The 25,906-nt window shown below is 49.3% G+C and overlaps 1 protein-coding gene across 5 annotated transcripts in view; it reads left to right on the plus strand.

Moving 5' to 3' along the window:
• The first annotated feature begins 477 nt into the window (after window positions 1-477).
• The window catches only part of LOC101470792 (sodium bicarbonate cotransporter 3), a 34,944-nt gene continuing 9,515 nt past the window's right edge, over window positions 478-25,906 (plus strand). For 2 of the 5 annotated variants that reach the window (XM_076886395.1, XM_012924639.5), the window contains exons 1-7: window positions 13,541-13,855; window positions 18,897-18,978; window positions 20,172-20,312; window positions 20,390-20,528; window positions 20,913-21,073; window positions 21,484-21,672; window positions 25,540-25,655. In XM_076886395.1, coding sequence (XP_076742510.1) covers window positions 13,799-13,855; window positions 18,897-18,978; window positions 20,172-20,312; window positions 20,390-20,528; window positions 20,913-21,073; window positions 21,484-21,672; window positions 25,540-25,655 — 885 coding nt within the window. In that variant the 5' untranslated portion in view covers window positions 13,541-13,798. Of the gene's footprint in view, window positions 659-13,540; window positions 13,856-18,896; window positions 18,979-20,171; window positions 20,313-20,389; window positions 20,529-20,912; window positions 21,074-21,483; window positions 21,673-25,539; window positions 25,656-25,906 lie in introns of those variants that run through there. The other 3 variants (XM_076886396.1, XM_012924640.5, XM_076886399.1) reach the window with 2 other exon arrangements.

Consider the following 25,906-nt stretch of genomic DNA (forward strand, 5'->3'; position numbering starts at 1 on the left):
CTCAAAAACTCCGCTAACGTGTAATAAAGTATAGGAAATATTAATATTCATCAGCAGAGGTCTGTACGACGAACTGTTATTACATGCTGTTTATTATTTATAATTCTGTTATACTGTCATTGATATCGTGTTTTATATTTAATGGTATTTATCATTTCGGCAGGTCGGAGGTACAGCGGGTGCACAGCGCAGGCTTTCCCTCTGAGACTTTACGATTACCGGTTTAAATGAAGGTAAAACTGCGCGGACTAGTCCGCTTTCTTCGCTGCTTGTTTTTACCGGATTCGTCGGAAAGTTTTCGTTAAAACCAACAAACTGAAGGGAACGCTCACGCTTTGTTACCGGCACGACTCCGCCCACTGCACGCTCCCGCTCGCCGATTGGTGGTAGTAAAACCACCGCCGCCACGTCATTGGAAAGCGGAACTGCCAGTCAAAAAGGGGCGGGACTTACAGCTGGAGTTAATATATTCCAGGCAGACGTAAAGTAGTGGCGGCGGAGAAGCCTTAAGAATAAAGAAGAAGGAGGCGGAGAAGGACCGGGAGCCGGCGGCTACACTCTAAACTCGGATGATCCAGCAGCTCGCGGGTGAAAGGAAGAGGAGCCTGCGCTGGAAATGGAGGAAGAGCGCGAACAGATGAGACCGCTCCTCACATCTGTAAGTTCCCCCTGAAGAGTACCTGTTAGCCGGCGGCTAGCGCCTCCTCCGCGGGCTCGGACGGCTCGCAGCCCGCGGAGAAGTTCTGGACCCAACATGGTGTCCACTGTCAGGGAAGCCTCCGGGCCGCCTCACCAGTCCCCGGTTGTCCCCGGGGAGGCCGCTCACCCGGCCGCAGACAAAAGGCTGGCAGCCGACCGCTTTTGTTTTTTAGGGACCACGCTGCTGCCAGGAAGTGAAGTAATGATGCGCGTTGGGCCAAACTGCATTCAAAAATAGGCTAATTATACGCGAACATGCTCCAGGCAGGTCTGTGAAGCCGCTGCAGTAACACAGAAGGGTGAATTTATCTGTGACGAAGTGAGCTTAAATTCGGCGTGCATCACATCCACACACGGGCTTTACTTTCTTTACTCTCCCCCTTCTTCTTCCGGCTTGTCGGTCTCTCTTCCCACCATCTCCAAACCCGAAATGTGCAGTTTTTACTCCTTTAAACAAGATTAAAATGTCCTTCTCGATAATCAAACTTATCCTTTCATGGCGACTGGAGAGTGCATTTAGGAAAGAGGGGCACGTGTCTACTGTGCGTGCGTGCACTGTGTTTGATTGCTGCCGATCGCACCGGGTAAAATTAGCCGTTTTTCCTATAGACTTTGGCGTAGGCTGCCCACCCCATCAGTTATATGTGGATAAAAAACGTTGATTTTAGGAATGAAGCCGTCAGGACCTGTCAGTTCATTCATACCGCGTGAGGCCCGGGCAGGACAGGCTTACCTCCCTCCTGTGGTACAGTCAGCAGGCCACGTGGAGATGAGTGTCTGTGTGTGGCGTGATTCACGTTTCGTTTGGAGGACACTGTAGCGATGCTGCGCCGTGACCGCTCTCTGTGGAGTGGACTTCATAGTGAGGCTGGACTTTCTTGGCTTGGAGCATCCTGCTCAGGAGGGCTGGATGCTGCCCTGCTGTTACCATGGAGACAGAACCTGAAGCAGGGTGTTTAACTGAACACGTCACCGATGGACCCTGCTGTCTGTCTGTGTGGAAAGGATGCTCCAGACTCATCAAACAGCCAGGCGTCAACTCTCAGCTCGTGCTGTTGTTTCAGGTGTTTAGAGTTTTCTGACAGCTTGCCTCTTCGGGCTCGTCTCATGTTGAATGAGTCTGGTGTGTGACTGGACTGCAGGTGCCACAATGGAGGGTCAGATTTCTTTTATTCTGTTATGAATCCTGCAGCAACTTCGCTGTGCAATATTTCATGCATGTGATGCATTAAAAACACTCACTGCAGGACAAATGGACTTTGTGGTGACTTGTTGTTTGCAGACATGCTGGAGAACACTTTGATGATTCACGTACAAGTTTTTATGTCCTGTTCAGCTGGATAAAACATCTGGGACAGATGGTCTCTCAGAGCTCTGTAGTGTATAAACAGAGTCAGGTTTCATAAACGCTGAGAGGTATGTCATTCAACCCTCACAGCACAGAGCCATTTAAACCATTTACAGCTGAAGAGCGGCTGAGTCCTGTAAGCAAACGGTCCCACTTTTATTTAATTTGTTGTTGTGCATTCAAGTATATTTTTGCTGCCATGTGTGCAGACTGTGCTGCAACTAAAACACTTTCTGTGTAAACGACCATGAATTTTGTCTAAACTCCAAATGCAGGTAGAGTAACGGTTCGATAAACTTGTTTTGTGCGACGAGGCCCATCTGACCAATCAGGGCTGTCGGGGTCAACATCAGCAGGACGTACGTAAGCTGCTCTGTCAGCACATCTAACAGAGCAGGAGAAAGACTTCTTCAGTCGTCACGACGGGTCAGTTTGCTCTGTAGCACCATGTGCACGTCGTTCCAGTGCACGTTCCTGCTCCATGAGAGGATCCAGCTGCTGCAGTGCCTCTTAAACCTTCGGGCTCACCTGCCTGCGACCCAGATCAGCTTTCAGGTCTCATGTGATAAAGCAGCTCAACCCTGCGTGACGTCAGGTTACTCCAGCCCAGTGCTTCGCGGGCCGGCGGTATCCCCGTTTCTAACATGTTTTCAGCCAAGTGTCCACCGACCAGAACACTTTGATCCACTAGGGTTCATCGTGTCGCCGCTCTGAGACGATGCTGTGCTTCACCGAGGAGCTTTAGTCTCGCTGGTAGAGAAGAGTCGGGCAGATATCTCGATGTCTGGCGTGTGACTGAACTGAGCATACGATGTGCTTCACATGTGTAAAGCAGCAGGACACCCCGTGCTGTGTTATAATGGGTCTCTGTGGGAGCTGTGGCAGGCTCGCGGTGCACACACAGAGGATTCGTGTCAAACGCACAAGTCGTGTTGTTTCTCCTGAAACTGACTGTGAAAGATATCAAAGCTGCTTGTCAGTCATCAGAAGTCCCGGTGGCGTCTTGGTCACGTTCTGAAGTTTTGTTGAGGTTCTTGCAAAACTGCACGCCAAGTTTGCACCAAATATTCACGAGTGTGAAAAAGCTCTGTGTTGAGTAGCGTGTGCTCCAGTGTTAGCTAATGAACGAGCACCTTTCTCCACTTCCCTCCGCCCTGTCTCGTGGCTCCTGTTCCAGTGCTGGATGTTCGCATCAAACACGGCCAAACTCCCAATAAGAGCTCCGACGTTTCTGCTCCTGGACCCGTGTGACGAAGAAAGAGGCGAGTCCTCTGTAACTGAGTCATACAAAGCTGCAAGAAAAGAAACGGGCCTGAAGATAAAGAGGTCCAGACTAAGAAGCCTTCACCTGCAGAGCGGGAGTCAAACTGAGCTGCAGATTTAAACATGAAACGCTGCGTCACGGCTCATAAAGCCTCTCCTGGTGAACCTGCAGGTTTGTACCCTCGACCTCCGGTGTTTGTGCGCGTCTTTGTCTCAGCAGATGTCATTCGTGTTTAATGTGCTGCTGACTTCCTGTCTGTGGAGGCTCCGGGGAAGCCAAGGTGCAACTTCATTGTAATGGGCCTCGGCTGTGAACAATGCGAAGGCCGTGTGGCGGCCGCGGCGCTCCCATGGAGCAGGTTATCGTTGGTGCAGATGGAGGAGGAAGTGAAGGCGTCTGGCTCGGTGATATTCGACTCTTTGATCCAGAGCAGCAGCAGGTCCACACAGGTGGGGCCAGACCTGCGCCTGAGCCACAGCTGCTCCACGTATGAGCCACAGTCGGTGTTCACAGTGGGGCCTGAAAGGCTGAGGTGCTGTGTACGTGTGAACTCCTGGCAGGTCAGATTTCCCTGAGCTGTTTCTTTCCGCGGTGGCGGTGATGGCGTTCAGGTGTCGGCTTGCAGCTTTTGTTGCAGGTGTCCACATAGCTGCGAGAGAAAGGCTGCGCTGTGATTTCTGCCCGTGTTTACCGTCACACAGAGAAAGTTGGTCGTTCACGCGTGAGCGCAGACTCGCTCTGAATCGCCGGCACTCGTCTTACATTTGGGCGGCTGGACGTCGTAGGGAGGCAGCAGGTTAGCGACTGGAGAGAATCACGCTCCAAAGATTTTCCTCCTAACTAGGTCATGGTGCACCTGAGGGACTCGTGCTGACATCAGCAGACTCGTCCTCGGGAGGCTCCACGCTCTCCGGTGGGCAGTTAGAGCGAAACCCGGCAGGAAACTCCGTCTGCAGGGAGTTTCCTGTATTACTATAGATGCACTGATGCAGACTGACTCACTTCAATTTTATGCTGCGTGGAGAAGAAGCCCTCAAAGGAAAGAGGAAAGTCTGCGACGTGGAGGTGGGTGTAGGCCTCGCTCACACAGGCGCACAGACCGTACGGGGAGTGTTGGTTGGAGGTTGTTGGAGGTGAAGTCGCTGCAGACGGGGTGCTGCTGATGCAGCTGTGGTGCCACACAGACTGTAAATCCTCCGTGCTTTAATAGAAATGTGGCGCCACCGTGTCAGTGCCGCGTTATCGGCCACATAAACGTGTCTTTCCAGGAGGCTGAAGAAAGTCTCATGTTTGCTTTAGATTATTTCCATCTTGTGAAATAAGAAATACAAATTTGTGCCGATTAGATAAACCGCCAGAGACGAACGCTTTTACTCTTGATCTACGAAACGTTTGGAGGTTTGGTTTTGTGGAGGAAACGTGGTGCTCACAGCGTGGAATATAATCTAGAGTATTCAGGTTGTGACCGATAACCTTTGATGATATCAGGTGATGCATCTCAGTCTGAGCTGGTTGGTGTGAAATAAATTCTGGTGACTTTACTGGACAGGTGTGATAATTAATGAAGAGGATGAAGAGTAGTAACTGATGATGAACATGAAAGAGGGACGGAGGATCAGGGAGCAGCAGTGTGGAGGGTGGTGCACAAAGTGTGTGACGACAGCGGTGAGGTGTGGAGTAGGAGTGACGGACGAGGGCTGGGATTTGGTGACAGACAGGACTCTCTGTGGATGAGGACGCTGGGAGAGTAGAGAGCAGGTGGAGCAGAAGCCCGGAGAGGTGGAGGTCTGCTCCGGAGAGAACGGGGATGAAAGTCAGAAGCAGTCATTCGTGTGTGAATGAGAGGGAGGCGGGTGGAGAGGTGTAGCTGGTGGAGGTCGACCATCCGAACCTCTGCTCCTGCCTGTTCTTCGTCGCTCGTCTCCACAGCGCCCCCTGCTGTGTCCTTTATTTCTACGCCTTTACTCCCCGCGGAGCCGTCTGTCTTTAAAGAGAGAAGTCTGATTTCACAGAAATTGCTGGAACTCATTTCCAGATGTGAAGCGTGTAGAGAGAGGCATCCTGGGTAATTAAGTGGCGTTCGGGGCTCAGGTGGTGGTGCGTCGCCCCCTAATTACAGTCCTGATGGTTCAGTGGCAGCTCTGATTGGAGGAACGGCGTCCGTGTGGCCTCGAGCCGGGTCGTGTAGGAGGAAGCTGCTGCTGATTTGCCTCCACGTGGGCGTGTTTTCCTGCTCGCATTTCTGATCGTTTCACTGTGAGACGCGCTGCCTCCTCAGGCCGGGAGCGAGGGTGAGTTTAAAGCTTTGGAGATGTGGGAGCAGCAGATGTGTCGCATTTCATTCCTCAACACGTTCAGCTGTAACTACACCAGCTAAAACAACTAAAACATGATGCTACCTCTTTACTTCTTTGCTAAACAATTCTGGAATTTGTACATGCATGTATCTTAACCCTTTAAGACCGACCATAGAACCAAGTCCGCCAGAGTTTATATTATATTTTTACCTGCTGTGGAGACATTTTTGGAGCATTTCAAGTTGCTATACATCAATACAACCATTACAGCCTAAATTTTAATAATATGTCTGCATTAAGTGCATAGTAATTACATAAAATGCAAAAAAGTGCAATAAACTACAAAAATATTGAAAATCGTTTTTTTAACATATATTTCTAGTTACAGAAATTTTAGAGGCTTATCCCTCAAAACTGTAAATACAAAAAAGTTGCACAAAATAGTTTCCCACCACAGGAAATTTATTTTACGTGTCTTCATAGTTTTATTTTTGAAATACACCAATTTTTATACACTGCAGGAAAAACGAAAATAAATATTATAGTGCAAATTTGCAAAAATAACAGCAAATGCATCAAAATAAACTATTTCCAGCAGTGCAATATGAGTCCTCAGCATCCCAGAAAGTCATAAAGTCAAACATAACTTTTAAAAACACCAGTATAGGCTCATAAGGCCACGATGGTAAAAAACTACATTTCCGCAAAATGACATCACTTCCGGTTTCGGGCAGGTCATGGCGGACATGCGATAGTTCGCTGATGGATGTAGGAAGTGTTACAAACAGCTGATCGGATCGGCAAAGCGTGTTTCTGGAATATTATGTTTTTGTTCCTGCAAGTGCTTTTATGCAGTTTTTGTAAAGCTATATGTGGAAGGAAACCGTGACCGAGGACAAGCTGATGGCATCAGATGTAAGTACAACTCCTCCAGTTTCATATGCAAAACAAATGATTGCCCTAGCTTACGTGGTTGCAGAGCTACCGGGATTTAAAAATAGTTACGCAAAACGGAGCGTGCTGGTCCGACCGGCTTCAAAGGGTTAAATATAGTTTCCCCGGTGTTTAACAGCGGTGCATGGATCAGCTGCCTCACCTGCTCCTCTCATGAGCTCCGCCTATCAGCAAGGTTATTATCGTGAACAAAAACTAACGAAATAACGAAAACTAGAAGTGAAAAAACATTTTCGTTAACGGAAATAAAAATAAAAACAAAAAAGGAAAACTAACTAAAACTGTAATGAGTGCTCACAAAACTAACTAAAATTAACTGAATTTATAGCAAAAATGTGTCTAGTTTTCATTGATGTGTGCGTGTCCTACAATAGTCGAGGGTGAAAATGAAGTTTAGTTTCCAGATTTTTTCTTGCTGTGTCTCATCATGCCAGCAGGTGGCAGCACGTTAGTCGAGTCGTCTGTGTTGCTGCTCCGTCCTCGCGCAGAATCATGTCAGGAAAAGTCAGAAGAAAGCGCCAGAGTCCAATTTGGGATTACTTTGAATATGACTGTGTTTTGGATAAAGCAAGTGTCTTGTAGTGGAAAGAGACAAATTATGAGGGACATTTCTAAAGGGAAAAAATCCCACAAACCTTAAAGTGCACTTGAAAAGCTCACACAAGAAGGCTAACCTAGCTTACCTTGAGAAGGGAGCACACTCAACCCTCATCCCAGAAAACAGAAGCTAACCCAGGCAAGGCAGCGTGATGCATCCCGAGACAACAGGACGGGGACATCTACACAACTGTGTGAGTCAATTGCCTTCACAAAGTTTATCAATTCACTTGAACCAAAATTACGAACACCCGGTGCTGCAAGAGTTAATAGTCTCATTGGGGCCAAGATATACATTTTATAGTTGCCTGGTATCAGTGGTTGTTCATCTGCCTTTATTTATTTATTTATTTATTTATTTATTTATTTAAAGAACCCATAGGTGGGAATGTGAGTTGTCTGTCTCTGCGTGTTAGCCCTGCGACAGACAGGCGACCTGTCCAGGGTATGGTAGCTGGAATAGCAACATACCCGAGGATGAGCAGAAGAGCATGACTGATATGATGAAACTGGGATTTTGTTGCACTTAATTATTGCAAACAACTAAAACTATAACTGAAACTAATCAAAACTATACTGAAACTAAGGATTTTCAAAAAACTATAAACTAAACTAGCAAACAACTGGTAAAAACTAATTAAAACTGATATAAAATTGAAAATCTGAAGTCAAAACTAAATAAAAATAAAAACTAGAGAAAATTGCAAAACTATTAAAACCCTGCCTATCAGTTCTCCACCCTTGTCATGTTCTAGCTAGAGCGCCCCCTGCAGCTCACAGGAAACTCAAACTGAACACTGCGCTGCAGCAGCCTGGCTGTAAGGACTGAAACAAGAGAATCCACCCCGGAGACTAAACTGACTTAAAAACCAAAGGTCAAAACGAAAGAGAGAAATAAACTATAATCACTATAACAGGAAGGCAGCGACTGAACCTTCAAAATAAGAGTGAGCGGCGTTTTCCAGACATCAGGTGATCACACCGTTGTCTTAGATGGTCGAAGGAGATGAAAACGATGCATCATGATGTCATAAAGCGATTCAACAATCGTATTTATCTGCACAAACCCACCAGCAGGGGGCAGCGTCTGGCTGAGCTCAGTGAGCTGTGAAGCTGCGATCTGCTGTCCTGACTCTGAGGAGGCGTTTGCAGGAACGATCCCAGCTGGGAACTCGTTATTCTCATTATTCCCACATCACGGTCGAGCGTCACGTTCGTCTGTTTCTTTCTGACTTCCTGTTATAGAAGCCACATTGAAACAGAAGAATGGAGGTCCAGCCTTGGCCATCCCTCACAGGCAGACACACATGCCGCCATAACACAATCATGTCACATTTCCGCACTGCGGGGGCCACTCCTCCTCCTCGGACTCACTGAGGCTTTGTTCTGCCATGGCGCCTGATGGTGTCTGAAAGTTAACAGAGCGAACCGCTGCGTGCTGACGTCAGCAGTCGCGTGCAACGATGCATCGGTGGCCACAAGTTTGAATGTGAATGGGAAGCATTTGATCTTTGGGGAACAAAGCCTTGTATTCAGGATCGTCTCCGCATCCTGGTAACTGAATACCTGCTGTTGCACCAAACAACAAGGTTCAAACCATCATTTTAGCCTTCACAAATCTGTGCGAGCTCTTCACTCAGGACGTTTTATCAGTTGCAGGCTTGGCGTGAGGAACGCCAGCATCATCAGTTTTACCCTCTTAAAGCCCCCCTCATTAAAAACAAGGTCAAATACGTATTAAGGCTTGTAGTTTGTATTGTTAGGGGCGTGGCCTTTTTGACTGACAGGTGGATGCTGACACAGGTGGCTGTAGCTGCTAGCTGGCTGCTTGGCTTCACTTCGGCTAACTTTGGACTGCACCTGTGGACCAGGTTTGTGCTGTTGGAGCCTTTATTGACCTAATGTGACCTAGAGCTGGGCGATATATCGAGTTTTTAAAACATATCGATATATTTTTATACGAGATATAAGATGTGACAATATCCTTTATATCGATATAGTCTATGTTACGTTATAATTATAGTTGTGGAGCCGCAAGTTTGCCTCTCTTTCGTCCACTTTTGTCTCTACGCAACGTTACTCCGCCTCGCCTTCACTGAAGACAACTCCCCCTCCTACCCCATCGCTTCACGTGCAGGCAGCGACAAGACGGACACGGCAAATCTCCGTTAACGAGTTACTGCGCATCGCCCCATGCGTGGGGCTGGACGGCGTCAACGTGCTAACGAGCTAACAGCGCTAACCCTAAAATCCTTTCATTCTCTCAAAAGTTGACAGCGCGCCTTATGTATGAATTCTGGTTGTGCTTGATGGCCGCGAACCGATTTTATGTGGTACACGGCGCTCAGCAATCTGTCACAAATGTTTGAGTACGACTTTGGTAAACTACGGAGCTGCACCGCTTGATAGATTGTCGGCGCATTACGGCTACCGAGGAGCTTCGCGGAGTGATACGTACTGTGCTTCAACGTAATATTACCTTGTGTGTGTATAAGGACTATAAATGGCACCTGTAAGAGACGTGGTTATGAAGCGGATTTCAAACTCCAGGCTGTCAGTCACGCAGTAAAACTTGGAAATAGAGCAGCTGTGAAATCTGTCTGTCTTTGTTATTACGCTCAGCGTCTTTTAGTTTACATTTTGACTGCACAATTGTGAGCTCTTTGTTTAGCACAAAAACAACCTTGTTTTCTTTTATTTATGGAGCATGATTATTTAATGAATGCTCATAATTTAATTTTGAGTAATTTTTCATGTACATCTGTGCTGTATGTTAATAAAAGTGCCTGTGTGACATCTGGGACACAGCTTTGACTAAGAACTCTCTTTTTGTTCTTACTTTATGGCTTAAAAAAATATATATCGAGATATATATCTTATATCTCCATCCAGCTAAAAAATATCGAGATATGAATTTTGGGTCATATCGCCCAGCCCTAATGTGACCAATGAAATGGCTGCTATGAGGTCGCTGTGCTAACACGCTTCAGTTCTGGTGAAATTCTACTTGATTTATTTTTACTGAGCTCTAATCGGCCGTTATCTTGTCTGTGGATGCTAATTAGCATTAGCTGATAGCTTGCCCCTCCCCCCTCTGTTTCCAAATATGGCACTTCTGGCAATAATGCTAAACTCTGGGCTTCCTAATGTGAGTGATGTCATGCTGCTGCTTTCTGATTGGCCCTCTCAAGTACTTTGATCTGAACGGAGTACTTCCCTTTCAGAGTACTTTCTGTCTAAATCAGCCTCCTTTGGCAGCCCCACACACACACACACACACACACACACTGGGTGAGCCCAGACCACGGTCAATAATAGACTCACTAGCTGTGAAATTAGCCAATCAGAAAGCTGCGGTGGGGCATCAGCACACAGTTTAAACACAAGGTACACTGTGTGTGTGTGTGTGTGTGTGTGTGTGTGTGTGTGTGTGTGTGTGTGTGTGTGTGTGGGGTGTGAATTTTCCCACAGTTGCTGATGTGTTTAGTAAATGCTGCTGCAGTCCAGATGTTTTTCCTCCCTGCTGGTTCTCCTAATATGGCAGCATCAGCACAGACTCTCTCTGGTCTCAGGGGAGTCGTGTGTGTGTGTGTGTGTGTGTGTGTGTGTGTGTGTGTGTGTGTGTGTGTGTGTGTGTGTGTGTGTGTGTGTGTGTGTGTCATTATATTTTCATTGCAAAGATTTCCAAAAACATTCTTCCTCCCTGTTGCACTTCCTCTTTCTTTCTCTCTTTGCTGGAATCATAGCTGAAGCCTGCAGCAGGTTGTGGAGCTTGAGCTTCAAACTTAAATGTTTTCATGCATAAAAGAACATTCGCTCCATGTTCCCTTCTTTCATACTTTTGCCGTATTATTTTTCATCCTGCTGCTTGGTTAATGACGGGTTCTTAGCAGCCAGGAAGCGGCGGCTGGCCGTTATCAGCTGTAGAAACCAAAACTGATACAAGAACATTAAATGTCATGATCTCCAATATAAAGATACAATAAGACATAATAAAATAAACAGGTATTTTTTTAACGTAAATAAATAATGATTCAATAAAATCAGCAGAAAGCCTGTTTAAATAAAAGCGCTTAAACCTGCTCTTTGTGACGGCGCCTCAGGTGGACGTCAGAGGAACTGCAGCTCCGATTGAACAAAGTCCCAGTTTAAGACCCCAAAAAGTCATGGTCCCAGTTTGAAGGACAAATATCTGCCACCGTTCTTCATGTGGGTGTTTGTAGCACGTACATGTATGTGTATTTCCACATGCTGCTCAGCGCCGCTGCTGTGGGGCCTTAAGGGCAGATTTGAACCACCTGCCCTGCTCTGTTCCTTTGTGCCAGCGCAGCTCGTCTCTCCTTAAGTAATCCGAGTCCCATGGGACCGTTTGCCGTTCCTCCTGTTGTCTTCCGACCTTTGACCTCGCTCTACGGTTGCTTTTTAATCTCGGTGATGCAGGAAGCCGATTCTCCTGACCTGGGAGTCCCTGTGGGAGAGTCGGGGTGGGTAAATTCGATTTGCTCGCAGGGAGAATCGGCAGCGCTGGAAAGAGTAAATGAAGCCGTCTCGTGTTTCTCAGCATGGACAGCGTCCCGTTTCACCACCGGGACGGCATTCAGCCTGGAGTTTTGCATCTGAAAACAATAAATGGAGCGATACTGCGTACGTGCCTCTGAGGCCACACCAGTTCTTTTCCACTCAGCTCAGGAATTCTAATGAGAACCGAGAACAAGCTGCTGCATGAACACATCAACACATGACCAAGGAGCTTTTACATTTCCTCCACAATGCACTCATCTGGCCTCTGACAACCACAAGTGGCCGACTCGGCCACGTGACCAGAGCAGAGAAACTCCACATGTGAAATGGAAACAGACTTTCCTGACTTCCTCACTTCTCGGCCTTAAACGCAGTGACCAGCTTCCCTGCTGCCGTGCTCCTCTCAGCAGCTCACGCTCGTCTTTTAAGGTCAGTAAAGGATCGTCAGCTGACCCCACGGCTCGTCTCGCCACAGAGGGTTTCCTCCCATGCATGTCGTCTCTGCCCTACAGGCAGCTGCTTTTAGTTTGAGAGGAACTCATTTGAAAAGCTTCCTCACACAGACAGTGGACTGGTGGAGCCCAAAAACTGGGACGACAGAGGGAGAAATGCTGGACCGAACGAGACTCTGAGCATTAGGCTGAGACAGTAAATCAGAGTTTTGTCAGAAGCACCACACCCTGCACTTCCCCCAGCATCCAGCAGGGGCTCCAGCGGGCTCAGGCCCCACGTTAAACATGTGTACAGCCTGATACCAACTGTTGGGTCTCTGTGGATCAGCTGTCCCCAACCCCCGGGTCATGGTCCGGGCCGTGAGAGTTGAGACTCGGTCGTGAAATTTTATGGTTTTCAGGGTTTTAATCGTGTGCTCGGTCTCCCTGGGTCTCTCCCGTGTTGTAGTTGTGCGTCTTATTTTGAAAGAAATATTTGTGTTGCCATAGCGACCTGAGAGCATTAAGGGGCTGAGCGGAGGACGCTGCTAATAAAGTTACACAATCACACAGCAAATTTGCGTTTATTATTATATTTACAAAACCCCACAGTGTTTGTCTCGGTTGTTGTATTTATCCGCCACACCGGAAAGGCCGCAATGCTGTGGACGATTCCCAGCTTGTCCCTGTATTTTCTAACTCGCCTGCTTAAAGGCTTAAAGTTTGCATTGTGACTGGCAGCAGCCAACAGCCTGCACTGTGGACTTTGTGACAAACTGCCTAAACTAACAAGAACTAGTTTCAACTTGCACCTCTTTATATAATTGAATAAATGGGGATGTATATGTGTTTATCTTTTCAGTAACGATGTATTGAATTGAATAGGTTTGTTATTTGTGCAGCTTCACAGCAGTGACCTGAGGCGGTTGTTTCAACTATGAGGAGTTTGTAACATAACGACTTGTCATGTAAATTCATTAAATAAACAAATCATAAATACATAAGGAAATAAATGCGCTAGACAATAAAATAATATGGAAATAAAAAATGGGAAGTGGCAACTTTAAAGAAGTAAAACGTAATTACAGGCGTCAGTAAGCGTACAGCAGTAAGTACAGGAGGTGAATCATTAGAGGCGTAATCATCGTATTTGGTTCATTTCATGTTGATTTGAACATCTGTGACTATAAAGGAGTCTCGTGTGTGTGACCTCTGACCTGGAAGGTAAACACTGCGGGTACGGACGTGTCGGGGTGGAAAACGGGGCGGCTGAGGCCGGTTTCAGGTCAGCAGTTTCAGTTTGCTCTCGCTCTGTTTGCCTTTTTTTCCTGCTCAGAAATGTGGATGACGCCTCTGTCAGCAGATGCCCCGCCTCCTTTTTTTCAGTGTTTTTTTTTTTTTTTTTCTTGCTGTGTTTGCAGACTTCCAGGCTGGCTGCTTGCTCAGTGAAGCAACAGCTCTGCTATAAATACTTGAATCGTATCCGAGGCTCTGCTGGCAGCTCGCTGTCTGGATTCACTTACTGTCCCGGGGACACTCGCACATCCACGCTGTGTTCGAGCTGCAGACGTACAGACCTGGTGGATTTGATTTTCACAGCTCTGTGGGACACTTCCACCACAGTTTTTCTCTCGTGTGGCAGGATTTCTTTGACCCTGAGGAGTCTGTGTTTTTGGACTGAGCAGCTATGGGAGACTTCTGGGGAGACATTGCCAGTCAGAGGGTGGCCCGGGCCATGTCTCTGGTATGTATCTGCTTATAGAAGCAGTTTCTGTTTCACGTCATCAGATTGAAAAGTGGGTTTCTGATGTTGATAGTCGGGCAGCTTCTCCTTTGGTCGGCTGTTCGTGGTTGTGACTGAGCTCTGAGCAAAGGTGACGAGCGTTAGTGGTTTCCATGTGTCTGTTGGTCGCGCAGCGTTGAAGGAAATGAGTTTAACAGGAAAAGAGCTGAAAGCGTGTGTGCAACAGCGACAACACAAATGGCAACATCCTGCCTCTGCACACACGCAGTGTCGATCGTAGCCCAGACTCCGCTCTGATGTTTAGAGTCCACCGGCCGCTGCATCGGCGACCGGCCGACTGCTCTGCATCTAAACGCAGCCACAGGTGCACCTCGAGAGCGGCGGGTGTCTGCTGCGTTGCAACATCTGGCCACATCTGTTTTGCACGGTATCCGCTCACAGGTACCGGCTCACCTTCAGCTCGAGCCGTCGGTGGACAGGATCCATCCTCAGGAAGCAGATCTCTCCTGATCTCGCCCTCGTCTGGTGACGTGGGCGTCTCTCGCCGTGTAGCTGAGCTACAGAACAGAAGAAAAGCTGCGTAAGCGCCGGCTCTCGTAATGTTTCCCCGTCTTTGTGTGAGGCGCACAAGTGCAGTCAGACTGCAATGATGGACCCAGCTGAGGTTACCACATGTCGGTTTGTAACTCTGACCCCTCGTGGCTGCTGCGCACGTGAAGCCCCACACAGAAGTGACGCAGTCAAAGGTAAGAGGTCATGCTCGTGGGGAATGACGCGCTGGATGTTTCGTACTGCCTCGCTCTCTAAAGCTGAAAGCCGATCTTGAAGTGTGAGCGATGTTCTCGATCCTTCGGGGACGATTTATATTTTTACAAGCCTTGAAGTGAAAGTTTGTGTATTGGCTCCGCTCCGCTCCGGTGTCCAGGATCCAGAGTTCATCTCTGAGGTCAGAAGGTCAGACCTGGCCGTCTCCTCCAGGTCTCTGCAGTGCTGATTTCCACCGAGGGCCGGGCGATCGAGTTTAGTTTGAGTCTGGACGCCGCAGCTGGAAGCGGCGGCTGTGTTTTCAGTGTGTGTGCTCGGTGAGGAAAGAAGGGAGCCTCGTCTTTTCCTTCCTTTAAGTTTAGTGTAAATTAGTAGAAAGTCCTTTCACTCTTACACACAGGACAGTTTATTAGCAGCTGGAGCAGCTGACGTCATGGTGTAAGGCCAATAACCTCCTCCTCAACACTTCAAAAACCGAAGAACTCATAATAGACTTCAGAAGGAAAAAGGCAGAGATCCAACCACTATTCATAAATGGGGACTGTGTAGAAAGGGTGGCAAGCTTCCGCTTCCTGGGAGTCAATATAGAGGAGAACCTTTCCTGGAGTGTGAACACCTCCGAGCTGCTGAAAAAGGCCCAACAGAGACTGTACTTCCTGAGAATTCTCAGGAGGAATAACATCACACAGAGACTGCTGGTGTCCTTCTACAGAGCCACCATTGAGAGTGTTCTAACTTACTGCATATGCATCTGGTACACTAGCTGCACAGGGGCTCAGAGGAAAGCACTCCAAGGGATCATTAACACCGCCCAAAAGATCACTGGCTGCCCTCTCCCCACACTGGAAGTTCTACACAACGCCCACTGTTTTAAAAAGGCCCAAAACATCATAAAAGACACCTCACATCCTGGCCACTCCCTGTTCGAACTGTTGCCCTCAGGCAGACGGTACAGGGCAATCAGAGCAAGGACTAATAGACTCAAACACAGCTGTTATCCAACTGCAATAACACATCTGAATACTACAAAAAAATGTCCATCACGCCACTCTTGTGTTAATCTATGCACGGTCTGAAGCATGTGTGTGGGAATGTATGTGAATGTTTTACTGTTATATCTTATTAGTATTTTAAGTATTCTATCTATTTTATTTATTGAATTTTATTGTTTTATTTATATTTTGATTTTGCTAGGGATGATGCAATGATCGGGGACCATTCTTCATTTCGTTGTTCTCATGACAATGACAATAAAGTTTCTGATTCTGATTAGGTACAGCGGTTGAACTGTTCTTTAACGCAAATTTCTAATCGGCCAATCACAAGGCAGCACAAGCCGACCTGCTGAAGTTCAAAGTGATAAAGGTGACTTGAAGCTCTCCTGGTCTGAATCTTTGTGCTGTGATGTTCGGATGTTGTACATCACCACGGTAACTGAACCGGCTCTTATACAACACTTGTACGTACAACCACAGCATCAGTGGTGCAGGCCGGTGGCGTGGTGGGTCGCGGTGAGCCCCACGATACAAACGGAGCATCATTTAAACTTGCGGACCAGCGTCTTCTGATTGGCTGCTTCCAGTAGGATAACACACAACTTCACCAAACTCTGATCAGGCCAGCTGATGGATGTTGCAACAGCTGTGCGATGATGTCATATCGACGTGGACCAGTCTCTGAGGAGCACGAGTATAGTGTAACTAATAATGTGGCCGGCGAGTGTATATTTGTCAGCTGAGGTCAACTTTGCAGCCGAGCCTGTAAATGAACACACCTGACACACCCCCCCCCCCCCCCCCCCCCCCCCCCCTCGGTTCACTTCCCAGAAGCAGCTCTGAGAGTTTCGTAGCTTCTCAGATGTTGTGAAAGAGAAGAAGAGTCCACGTGTGTGCGCTTCCTGTGGGCCGATGTGGCATTGGCAGCGTGCGCTAACAGTGTTTGTAATGACAGGAAACAGGAACCTGTGTGTGTGTGTGTGTGTGTGTGTGTGTGTGTGTGTGTGTGTGTGCGCGCGCGCGATCTATCTTTAACCCTGCTGAACCGGATGGATCTGTCGCTCTGCTCTCAGGCACTTGCAGCTTATTTGGACCGAGAGCTGCAGGCGTGTACGCTTTCACCACATCAGGCTTGGGAGGCTCCTCCTCCTCGTATGTTTGGGTCTGTCAGCGCCTCAGATCTGTTCCTGCGGGGCGTCCAGCTCTTACTATAAATAAACACAAACATTTTACTGCCGCGCCCCTGACCGCGCTGCCGCGTCGTATCCACTGACAGCAGAGCTCCGACGTAACCACTAAAGTAACCAAATTGTTGTTTTCCCGGGAAATTTAAAGTAACAATGTAACTAAACAGCTAACCCTTGAGCAGTAACCATAGTAACACTGGTCCTGACATGAGATGTCACACCTGCGACGACGTTGGTCTTCCTGTTATCAGTAACTCGTCCTCTGTTTCTCAGCCCAAAGTGACGACACCTGGCTCTTACTCTCAGACATGTTCGGGCTTGTTGTGTTTCTGAATGTCGATGTGTGTTGTTGCTATAGCTGCAACGATATCATGAGCATCATATGCTGTACGATCATATCTGTACAGTAATGGCACGGCTGTGATGGAGCACTCTTAGGGATCTGAAGCGTTCGCTCCGAGTTTAAACGATAAACCGTTGGAGAGCGGCCATCTTTGTTGTCACTTGCCGGCCTCACAGTGACAGCAGGTCAGTGAGAGGCAGGACGTTAGCATCCACCCATCAGAGCAAACACATGAGAGACTGCAGCTGACGTAAATGGGCAGAGGTCAGCTGACTCGCTACCTCGCACCTGCTGGCTCGTCCTGTCTGTAGAAACTCTCGGGGCCTCTCACCAGCTCAGCTTCATCTTCTTCATCATCCTTCTTTTTTTTCATGACTCAGCTGTGTCTCCACGCACACACAAATGCAGGCACATGAGAGACAAACGATCTTCAACTTTATTCTAGGAGTCTGCAGCGTGCCCAGACCTGTCTGTGAAACTACAGAGGCGCAGCTTCGCTGTTCTCAGACGTGATGAGGAGGGGCGGGGCTAACTGTCAAACTGTGTGATCGTTCGCTAGTGACGATTAATCACTGACAGAACTCGGCGGTGTTTTGAAGCGTCTGCGGTCTGAGTGTCTCTGGGTCGGTTCATTAAACAGAGGAAGGTCTCTGTGTCGATGAGTGATGTAACAGATCCACAGTGATGCGGGCGTGCATCGACCCGCCGTGGTGAGGACTCTGCCGGGTCGTGAGCTGTGGGGAAGGTCACCTGCAGGGTTTCCTTCGGTCTCCTGGCTCGCTCTGCGAGCACGTGCTCGCTTCAGAGATTCTTCATCATTATTGGGATGAACAAGCTGAACTGAAGGGCGAGTTTAAGCTTTCTGCCAAAGGCAGCGTGAGACAGAAGTGCGAGCTTTGCAGCAGGAATGATTGTTGGGAGGCCAAAATGAGCCCAACCTCACACAGACGGCTCAGCGGAGCTCGTATACCTGAGATCAGCTCGGGGTGAGTGTCAGGAGCTCCGACGTGCAGACGGAGAGATGCTGCTGAGCGGGAACGTTTTCCAAAGAGGTCGAACTCAAGCAGCTGCTGCTTTTATGACTGTGTGCGTGCGTGCGTGTGCGTGCGTGTGTGATGTGCTGCTCTGCAAACAGACAGCTGGTTGTTAAAAAGCAGCCAGTGTGGAGCTGCACTTCCTGTTTGACACACCAACATCAAACTTGTGTGTGTGTCTCTCTCTCGGGGCGGTCGACATAGGTCATTATGGTTAGTGGAGCACGCTCAGTTTAGCGTACGCGGGTACGCGTCCTCTTCTTTCCTGGTTTTTTTTGTTTTGTGTTTGTCTCCATCTCACCCTACTGATGTCCAGCTGTTGCTCCACTTCCTGTTGTACAGTTATTCACGCATTCCCATCAGCTGTGGGCGGAGCCAGACTCCTTGGCTGACAGTAACTTCCTGCCCGTTCACTGTGACATTGTTTGGTGATTGATTTGAGTGGCGAGGCGTAATCTGCAGCCGATTTTGGTGGAGGCGTGTCGGTGTTTAAAGCTGCAGACGCTGTGATTGCGATGACTCTGCCGGCCTCCCGGTGCCAACTAACACGGCGTGACCTCAGCAGCCGTCCTCGCGTCACTCACGGTCTGTCTCCAAAGCCTCGCCGTTGTTTTGAGGCAGACGCGACCGTGTTTACACAGAGTTGGAAAATGAGTTTGATAAACACTCGTTTAAACCCACTCTCAGGTCACCTGTGGGTCTGTGTGTGTTCTGCAGGGGAACGATGAGGAGGCCGTGCTGGACCAGGGCAAGACCAGCTCCACCCTTTACACCAACTTTGAGAAAGAGGAACTGGAGAGTGAGTTTATACACCGACACACACAAAGGTGCCTCAGTGTGTGTTTACAGTCAAACACACAGTAACAAAATGACTCAGCCCGCATTTACACACACACACACACACACACACACACACACACACACACACACACACACACACACACACACACACACACACACACAGCCTGAGGCTCGAGAAAATGATGATTTAAAATATTTCAGAAAGAATTATGTCAAACTTGGAAACAGCCGTAAACAGTCTGCAGTGTGTCGACGTCATTTCTGCAGAAAAAGTGGAAATGAAATCTCGTGACGTGTACACGCCAAACATGGAGTGTGACTCACGTGACCTCAGCTCTTATTGTGAGGTGGCGTGTTCAGAAAGAGGAACTAAGGCACGTACGAACCCCCGTGTGGTGCTTGTGCTGCAGCTCCTGTCATTTTCAGCTAAGTCGTTAACCCTTTGAAGCCCAGCTTCTCTGTATGTTTGTACCTGCCGTAGTGCCATCAGTGCAACCGTTATATCCCAGAGTTTCATCATGTGTGTGCATGAAGTCCACAGAAGCTACGTGAACTGCAAAACGGTGCAATTAACTACAGAAACTGTTTTTTTACAGATATTTCAGAGGTGAATCCCTCAAAACTGTAAATGCAAAACGTTGCATGAAATAGTTTCAAACCGCAGGAAATGGATTTTGTCTTCTTAGTTTCATTTTTGAGATGCAGCAATTTTTATAAACTGCAGGAAAAAACAAAAATAATTATTTTTGTGCACAATTTGCCAAAAACGGCATCAAATCAAACGATTTCCAACAACCGTGCAGTTTGAGTCCCGAGCCTCCCGGAAACCTCTGAAAGGCCCTGCAGGGAAACACGAATAGTGAGGTCACGGTAATTACAAGAAGCATCTTTAACTCAAACGGAGCTTCAGTTCACATCTCGTTAGACGCTGTAGGTTGTTTCCATGTTATTACTAGTTTATTACAGTCCTGTTTTAAACAAACAACTGAGTGAGAGGTCGACACGCAGCCAGAGAAAATCCGATGAACGTTACTGAGGTAAGGAGAAACGGAGCGTGCAGTGCGAGCTGTGCAGCACGCCTCCCGTGTTAGCAGCGCCTTCAGTGTTTCCCTCACGTGTTTGTTTCCAGCGTTCTGTTATCACTGGAGGTGTAGAACAAACTCATGTGACCCCTCTGCTTCTCTCCGTCAGGTCACAGGGCGGTGTACGTTGGTGTGCACGTTCCGCTGGGCCGCCAGAGCCGGAGAAGACACCGTCACCGCGGACATCGACATCACAGGAAGCGCAGAGAGCGCTCGGATCGGGAGGACGGGCGAGAGTCGCCGTCATACGGTCAGGTTTGAACGAGGATAAACAAACACGGGCCAGCTGTAGGACGGCGGCGTGCTGAAGCGTTTGTGTCCCCGCAGACACGCCGTCTCAGAGGGTCCAGTTCATCCTCGGCACCGAGGACGACGACGAGGAGCACATCCCCCACGACCTGTTCACCGAGCTGGATGAGCTCGCCTTCAAAGACGGAGACATGCAGGAGTGGAAGGAGACGGCCAGGCAGGGCGCTTATCCTCTTTCTCTGCTTTGCGTTCAGACGTTAATCTTTCCAATAACGCTGCAGAGCTGTGAGGAGCGATCCTCCCGCCGTGCAGGGGCGAGGCCTGGTTTGTTCAGCGTTTCTGACTCGGGTTAAAGAGGTTTCCTCTCTAATCCAGACTCTGCAGAGCGCTGTGAGGACGAGGAAGACGAGCCTCACTGGATTTGAGAGGAAACCGATGAAGGCGGGCCGAGTCGTGTGGTTTGGAAACCTTCAGATTAACTTATTTACTCAGCAGAGCAAAGTGGATCAGCCCACATTAGTGTAGCATTATAGCATTAGCACGAATCAGACGCCTGGCGTTCTTCAAATGTCAACACTCGGCTGTGTGTGTGTTTGTTCAGGTGGCTGAAGTTTGAGGAGGACGTTGAGGACGGCGGCGAGCGCTGGAGCAAACCCTACGTGGCGACGCTGTCACTGCACAGCCTGTTCGAGCTGCGCTCCTGCATCCTGAACGGCACCGTGCTGCTCGACATGAGAGCCGGCTCCATCGAGGAGATCGCAGGTCAGAGCGCCGTCGGGAACTCGTCCCATCACTCGATACGCTGCTCCAAAAACGACCTTTGTGTTTAAATCTAGAGGAGGTCGGAACGTGCTAAAACCACACTTGAGCTCTAAATCTAGTTTGGATCAGCTGCTGGAGACGAAGAGCGCCACGATGAAAGCGCAGCTCTCTGGTTTCCTCCTGCTGGTATAAGCTGCCCCTCAGCAGGCTTCCAGGCATCAGCCAATCTCTAGAAAGTTGGTATTCAGGGCGAGTTCTGACGTCTTGTTTCAGAGAGAAGAGGAAGTGAAAGGCTGCTGCGAAGGCGTTTGATAAATGATTCTGCTGCACGCCTTTCATTTCCTCCTCAGAACATAAACCTGCAGTGCGTTTGTGTCCATCAGCTGACCTCTTGTCCTCCTTCCTCGCAGACATGGTGATTGACAGCATGCTGGCGTCCGGTCAGCTGGAGGAGGGCGCGCAGGAGAAGGTGAGGGAGGCCATGCTGAGGCGCCACCACCATCAGAATGAGAAGAAGCTGAGCAACCGCATCCCGCTGGTCCGATCCTTTGCCGACATAGGCAAGAAATACTCGGAGCCAAACTTACTGGAACGCAACGGTGAGACCGCAGCGCTCTTGTCATCCTCGCACCTGCAGGTCAGGAGACGAGCTGCAGGAGGCCAGTTCAGGTTGACCCCTCCTGACCTCTGGCACTGCTCGGGCTCTGCAGGGTTTAGTTCTGCACTGTTTAAAAACCGGGGGGGTCTAAATGACCTCAGCGGGTCGGCGGCACGCTGCAAACCAGCGTGGCGGTAGGTTTACGAGTTCTTTACTAAGTAATGCACTGTTTTCTTTCATAGTTCATAGTTCTTTGTCTCTGTTGTCGGGCAGAATGTAGAGTCTGTCCATCCTGATTGGTCGAGGTAAAGGGGTGACAAGACGACGGGTCTCGTATTGCTGCATGGTGCCGTTGCCGTGGTTTTTGAGTGATTGTGATGAGTGATGGCTCCGGTTGGTTTCTCACCTGCCCGTACCTGAGCTGCTGTGACCTCACCCTGTTTATTATTGACCGGGACTCCCTGACCTGGCCGGACCCGCTGACTCGCTGAGCTAATAACCAGCTAACAGCATGAGCGAAGTCGGCGTTTTCATATCCGCACTCCTGGATCCTGTTTGTGAGAGAGGAATGTTTTAATGCTGCTCGGGCCGAACGCCGTCTGCAGGCGCTGAGCCGTCTGACGTGCGTGTGACCTACGTGACCGATCAGCTGCAGCTTTTACCGTTTGCTCGTTCGTTCAGGAGCTTTTCTTCAGATTGACTCTTTCCTACAGTTTATAAAGCTGAAGACATCAGAGCAGAGCTCAGGGTCAGACTTTGACTGCAGCTGTAATCAGCTTCACGAGGTCATCGCCTCCAGCACGACGCTCCCGGCTCGGTGTGTTTCCTCTGCTCTCCACCACAGTGGACTGAGTGGGCTGATGCCCAGTTACAGCAGCTCTTCCTGCATGTGATGGAGTAAACATTCAGTAATTGGCGTGTTCACTGCAGACGGGTAGTTAGAGCGAGGGTGGCCCTCCTGCTGCCTTTACCTGAACAAAGACTGTAACTAAAAGACAGAAAGTGTTTGCTTCTTAAACTTTTCAAACAGGCTGAAAGCGCCAGGTTCATCCTAGCTTGGTGACTGTCCCTCGGGTCTGGAGGCAGCCGGACGACTTCTGTGTCCAACTGACACGATGGGAGGGTGAGGCAGCGACGCCCAAATGTCCTACCGCCTACAAAGTGACCACCCCTGTACAGGTGCGATACCTGAGACGCCCTCAGATGGAGGCGAAACATCGTCCAGAACCCAGAAGTCGTCCGGCTGCCCTCCGCTTGAGCACTTTGGACGACCGGGACAACCGAGAACCGGCACAACCGAGAACCGGCACAGACCGCTCTGCATGAAGCTGCTGTGGCTCGTTCAGGACTAGCAGCACTTGGTTCTAATAAAACGCGCCCTGAGGTTTTGCTGCTGTGTAAATCAAACTGAATTGAATTGGTCCCGGACCGATCCAGATGTCTTGGATTTGATGGTAGGCGTAAAGAAAAGGCGGAGCTTCGTGATTGGTGGAGGAAGGTTTAGCTTTAGAAGGCCGATGTTGGTGTGACGTGCGTCCTAACTCACTGATCCATGCACGCTGGCTTGGTGTTTCCTTCTTCATCATCATGATCTTTCTCCTCCTCTTCCTCCTCAGGGGAGGGTCTGTCCTCCTCTCGTCTCTCTCTCCTCCGTCGTTGCTCCATGGGCTCCTTCGACCTCTCCACCCTACCCCCCTCTGCGAGGACCCCAGGCCCGTTCGGGCACCTCCTCCCCGGCTCCGCCTCCTCGTCACAGACCGACCTCTCTCTGTATCGTTACGGCCGTCACCTCTCCGAACCCAGCCAGCCTCACGGACTCGCCCTTCCCGTCCCCGGTGGCTCTCCACGCCGCTCCTCTGCTCCCGTGGGGCTCCCCAAGGTGGTGGTGCACCCCCCAGAAGAGGAGGAGGAGGAGGTGTTCCACCTGGGAGATGAAGACGACGTGGTTCCCCAAACAGGCAAATACGGCACGGCTTTCCTCCGGCCGTTTCCACGCTCTGACACTGAAGCATGCCCGCTAACGTGCTGATGAAGCTGGAGGCGGATGATTGGACGAATGTTGGCAGACTGGCAGCTTATTTGGGGGCGGGGTTATTTTGCATGTTTTTGGTTTATTTTGCTGCCGTCCGTCTGTTGGAGACTGAGCTGCGTGAATGTTGGACCTGCAGTGTCGTACAGCCGCCTGTCCGAGCCTGGGTTTGTGTTCACATCCAGTCTCGTTCGAGTTTTTCTGTTAACAAACTTTTTTAACAGGTGAAGGTTGAACGGCAGCGTCCTCTGGATCCTCGGTCTCCTTTAGCCTCTGCTGGAGTTAACAAACCGGCCTCTGGTCACACGTGAAGCGCCTCAGATGTTGTTTTCAGCCAATCAGAAAGGAATCAGGCGGCTGCCTGTCATTAGCAGGCTGTTAGCTGTTAGCTGCAGCGACTTAGAGTCTGCATGTTTGTTTCCTGTTTGTTTCCCTCGCTCTGACAGGCGGCTCGGGTCCGATCTGAGTCCATTTCCCTCCTTTATGAAACATTAAAGATCTGGAAATCAGGACGTCTGAACTTTTGTGGTCTTACTACTAGGGCTGCTCAATTAATCGAATTTTAATCACGATTACGATCTGGGCTTTCAACGATCATTAAAAATGACGGAGCCGATTATTAGCCCCTCCCTCATTTATCCGCGACACCTTAAAGGCCGGTCCGTGAAAATATTGTCGGGCATAAACCGTCCGTGGCGCAAAAAAGGTTGGAGACCGCTGATTAAGAGGACCCGAGGGAAGCTCTGAAAGCTAAGCAGAAGTTATTTGGAGAGTGACTGCCGCTGGTTGAAAAGAGGTAAAAACCTTCAGTGGTGTGGAAACATTACAGGTTCAGTCAGACGTGGATCAAGTGGACACAGTGTGTGAACTTTGCTACGGTGTAGCTGCACCACAGAGCAACACTGCAAAGCTCACGAAACACAGATGTTTATATTTTTCATTTATTTTTATATTGCAAACATTTGCACTATTTTATATTATTTTTTAAAAGTCATTATTCAACACATTGTTATTAAATAAATATCGTCAAATAATCGAGATCTCAATGTCAGTGAAAATAATCGTGATGATCATTTTTGCCATAATCGAGCCGCCCTACTGATAGAAACTAGTGCTTCTCTAATTTGAGGGAGCTATCCAAACATACTCCAGTGTTCCTGACAGTGCGAGAGGGCCGGCTGGCCCAGAGGGCTGTCGCCTCTAAAGCTGTCATTTCTGTTTTATTTTCATTTGGGGTGCGAACATTATGCCACAGCCAGGCTTTAACGTCCCGCAGACAGTCAACACAGGCTGGAGGGGGCAGAGGCATGCAGGTCCAGGGGCAAGTCATCAGCAGTGGAAACGGATGATTTATTAAAATGCATCCCAGCAGGTCGGCTTGTTTTCTCTGCTGCGTCGCGGTGTTTCTGCGGCAGAGAACTCTGGACGCTCGAGTGACTCCCGGCACTTCCTGTTCATTAATGATCCGTGAAAGAATCAAAACTCGCTGACGCTCGATCACCTGACCACCGACTCATCACTCTGTTCAGGTGCTGAAGCGTGAAAAGCTGACGTGAAGCTGATTTGTGCTGACCGCGTTTGTGGAGCCGAGACTCTGCTGCGCGGCGCTCTGTGACCACAGGCGTGCTGCGCACCGACTAACAATGATGTAACCGAGGAAACCGCGTCACTGCCCGCACCGCGCTCGGCTTCAGCGTGAGCGAGCAGGAATCGCATTCTGAGACTGAACTCCGCGGGTCAGGAGGCGGTGATGTCACGTGTGTCAGTAACACGGCTGTGTGTTTGCAGACAGCTGCTGCAGATGTTGCGTGTGACTCTGTGGTCTTTGTGGCTCTGCAGGTCTGCTGGCGTCGCCTCAGTCGGCCCCCGGAAACCTCGACGACAACAAAAACGCCGAGAGTCGCGGCAACGGCGGCAGCGGCAGCCGGGAGAACAGCACGGTGGACTTCAGCAAGGTAAACGCGGGGCTCCGCCTCACACGCAGGTTGGGTGGTTTATAGGTCGGCTGCTGCTCCCTGCAGCTTTCCAATGTTTGGAGCTTCAGGGAGGTGAGAGATGCTTTAATGATGAGAGGTCAGAGCTGCACCACTGTGACCTCTGACCCCTGCCAGCTACATGAAGCCTCACACATCAGCTGGTGTTCAGATGGGACTGAAACATCCCTGAGCTGTGGGCTGGTGGGTGTAGGAGGCTCCACCCTGACGCT

This window comes from Maylandia zebra, linkage group LG1 (assembly GCF_041146795.1).
Source record: "Maylandia zebra isolate NMK-2024a linkage group LG1, Mzebra_GT3a, whole genome shotgun sequence".
NCBI lineage: Eukaryota > Metazoa > Chordata > Actinopteri > Cichliformes > Cichlidae > Maylandia > Maylandia zebra.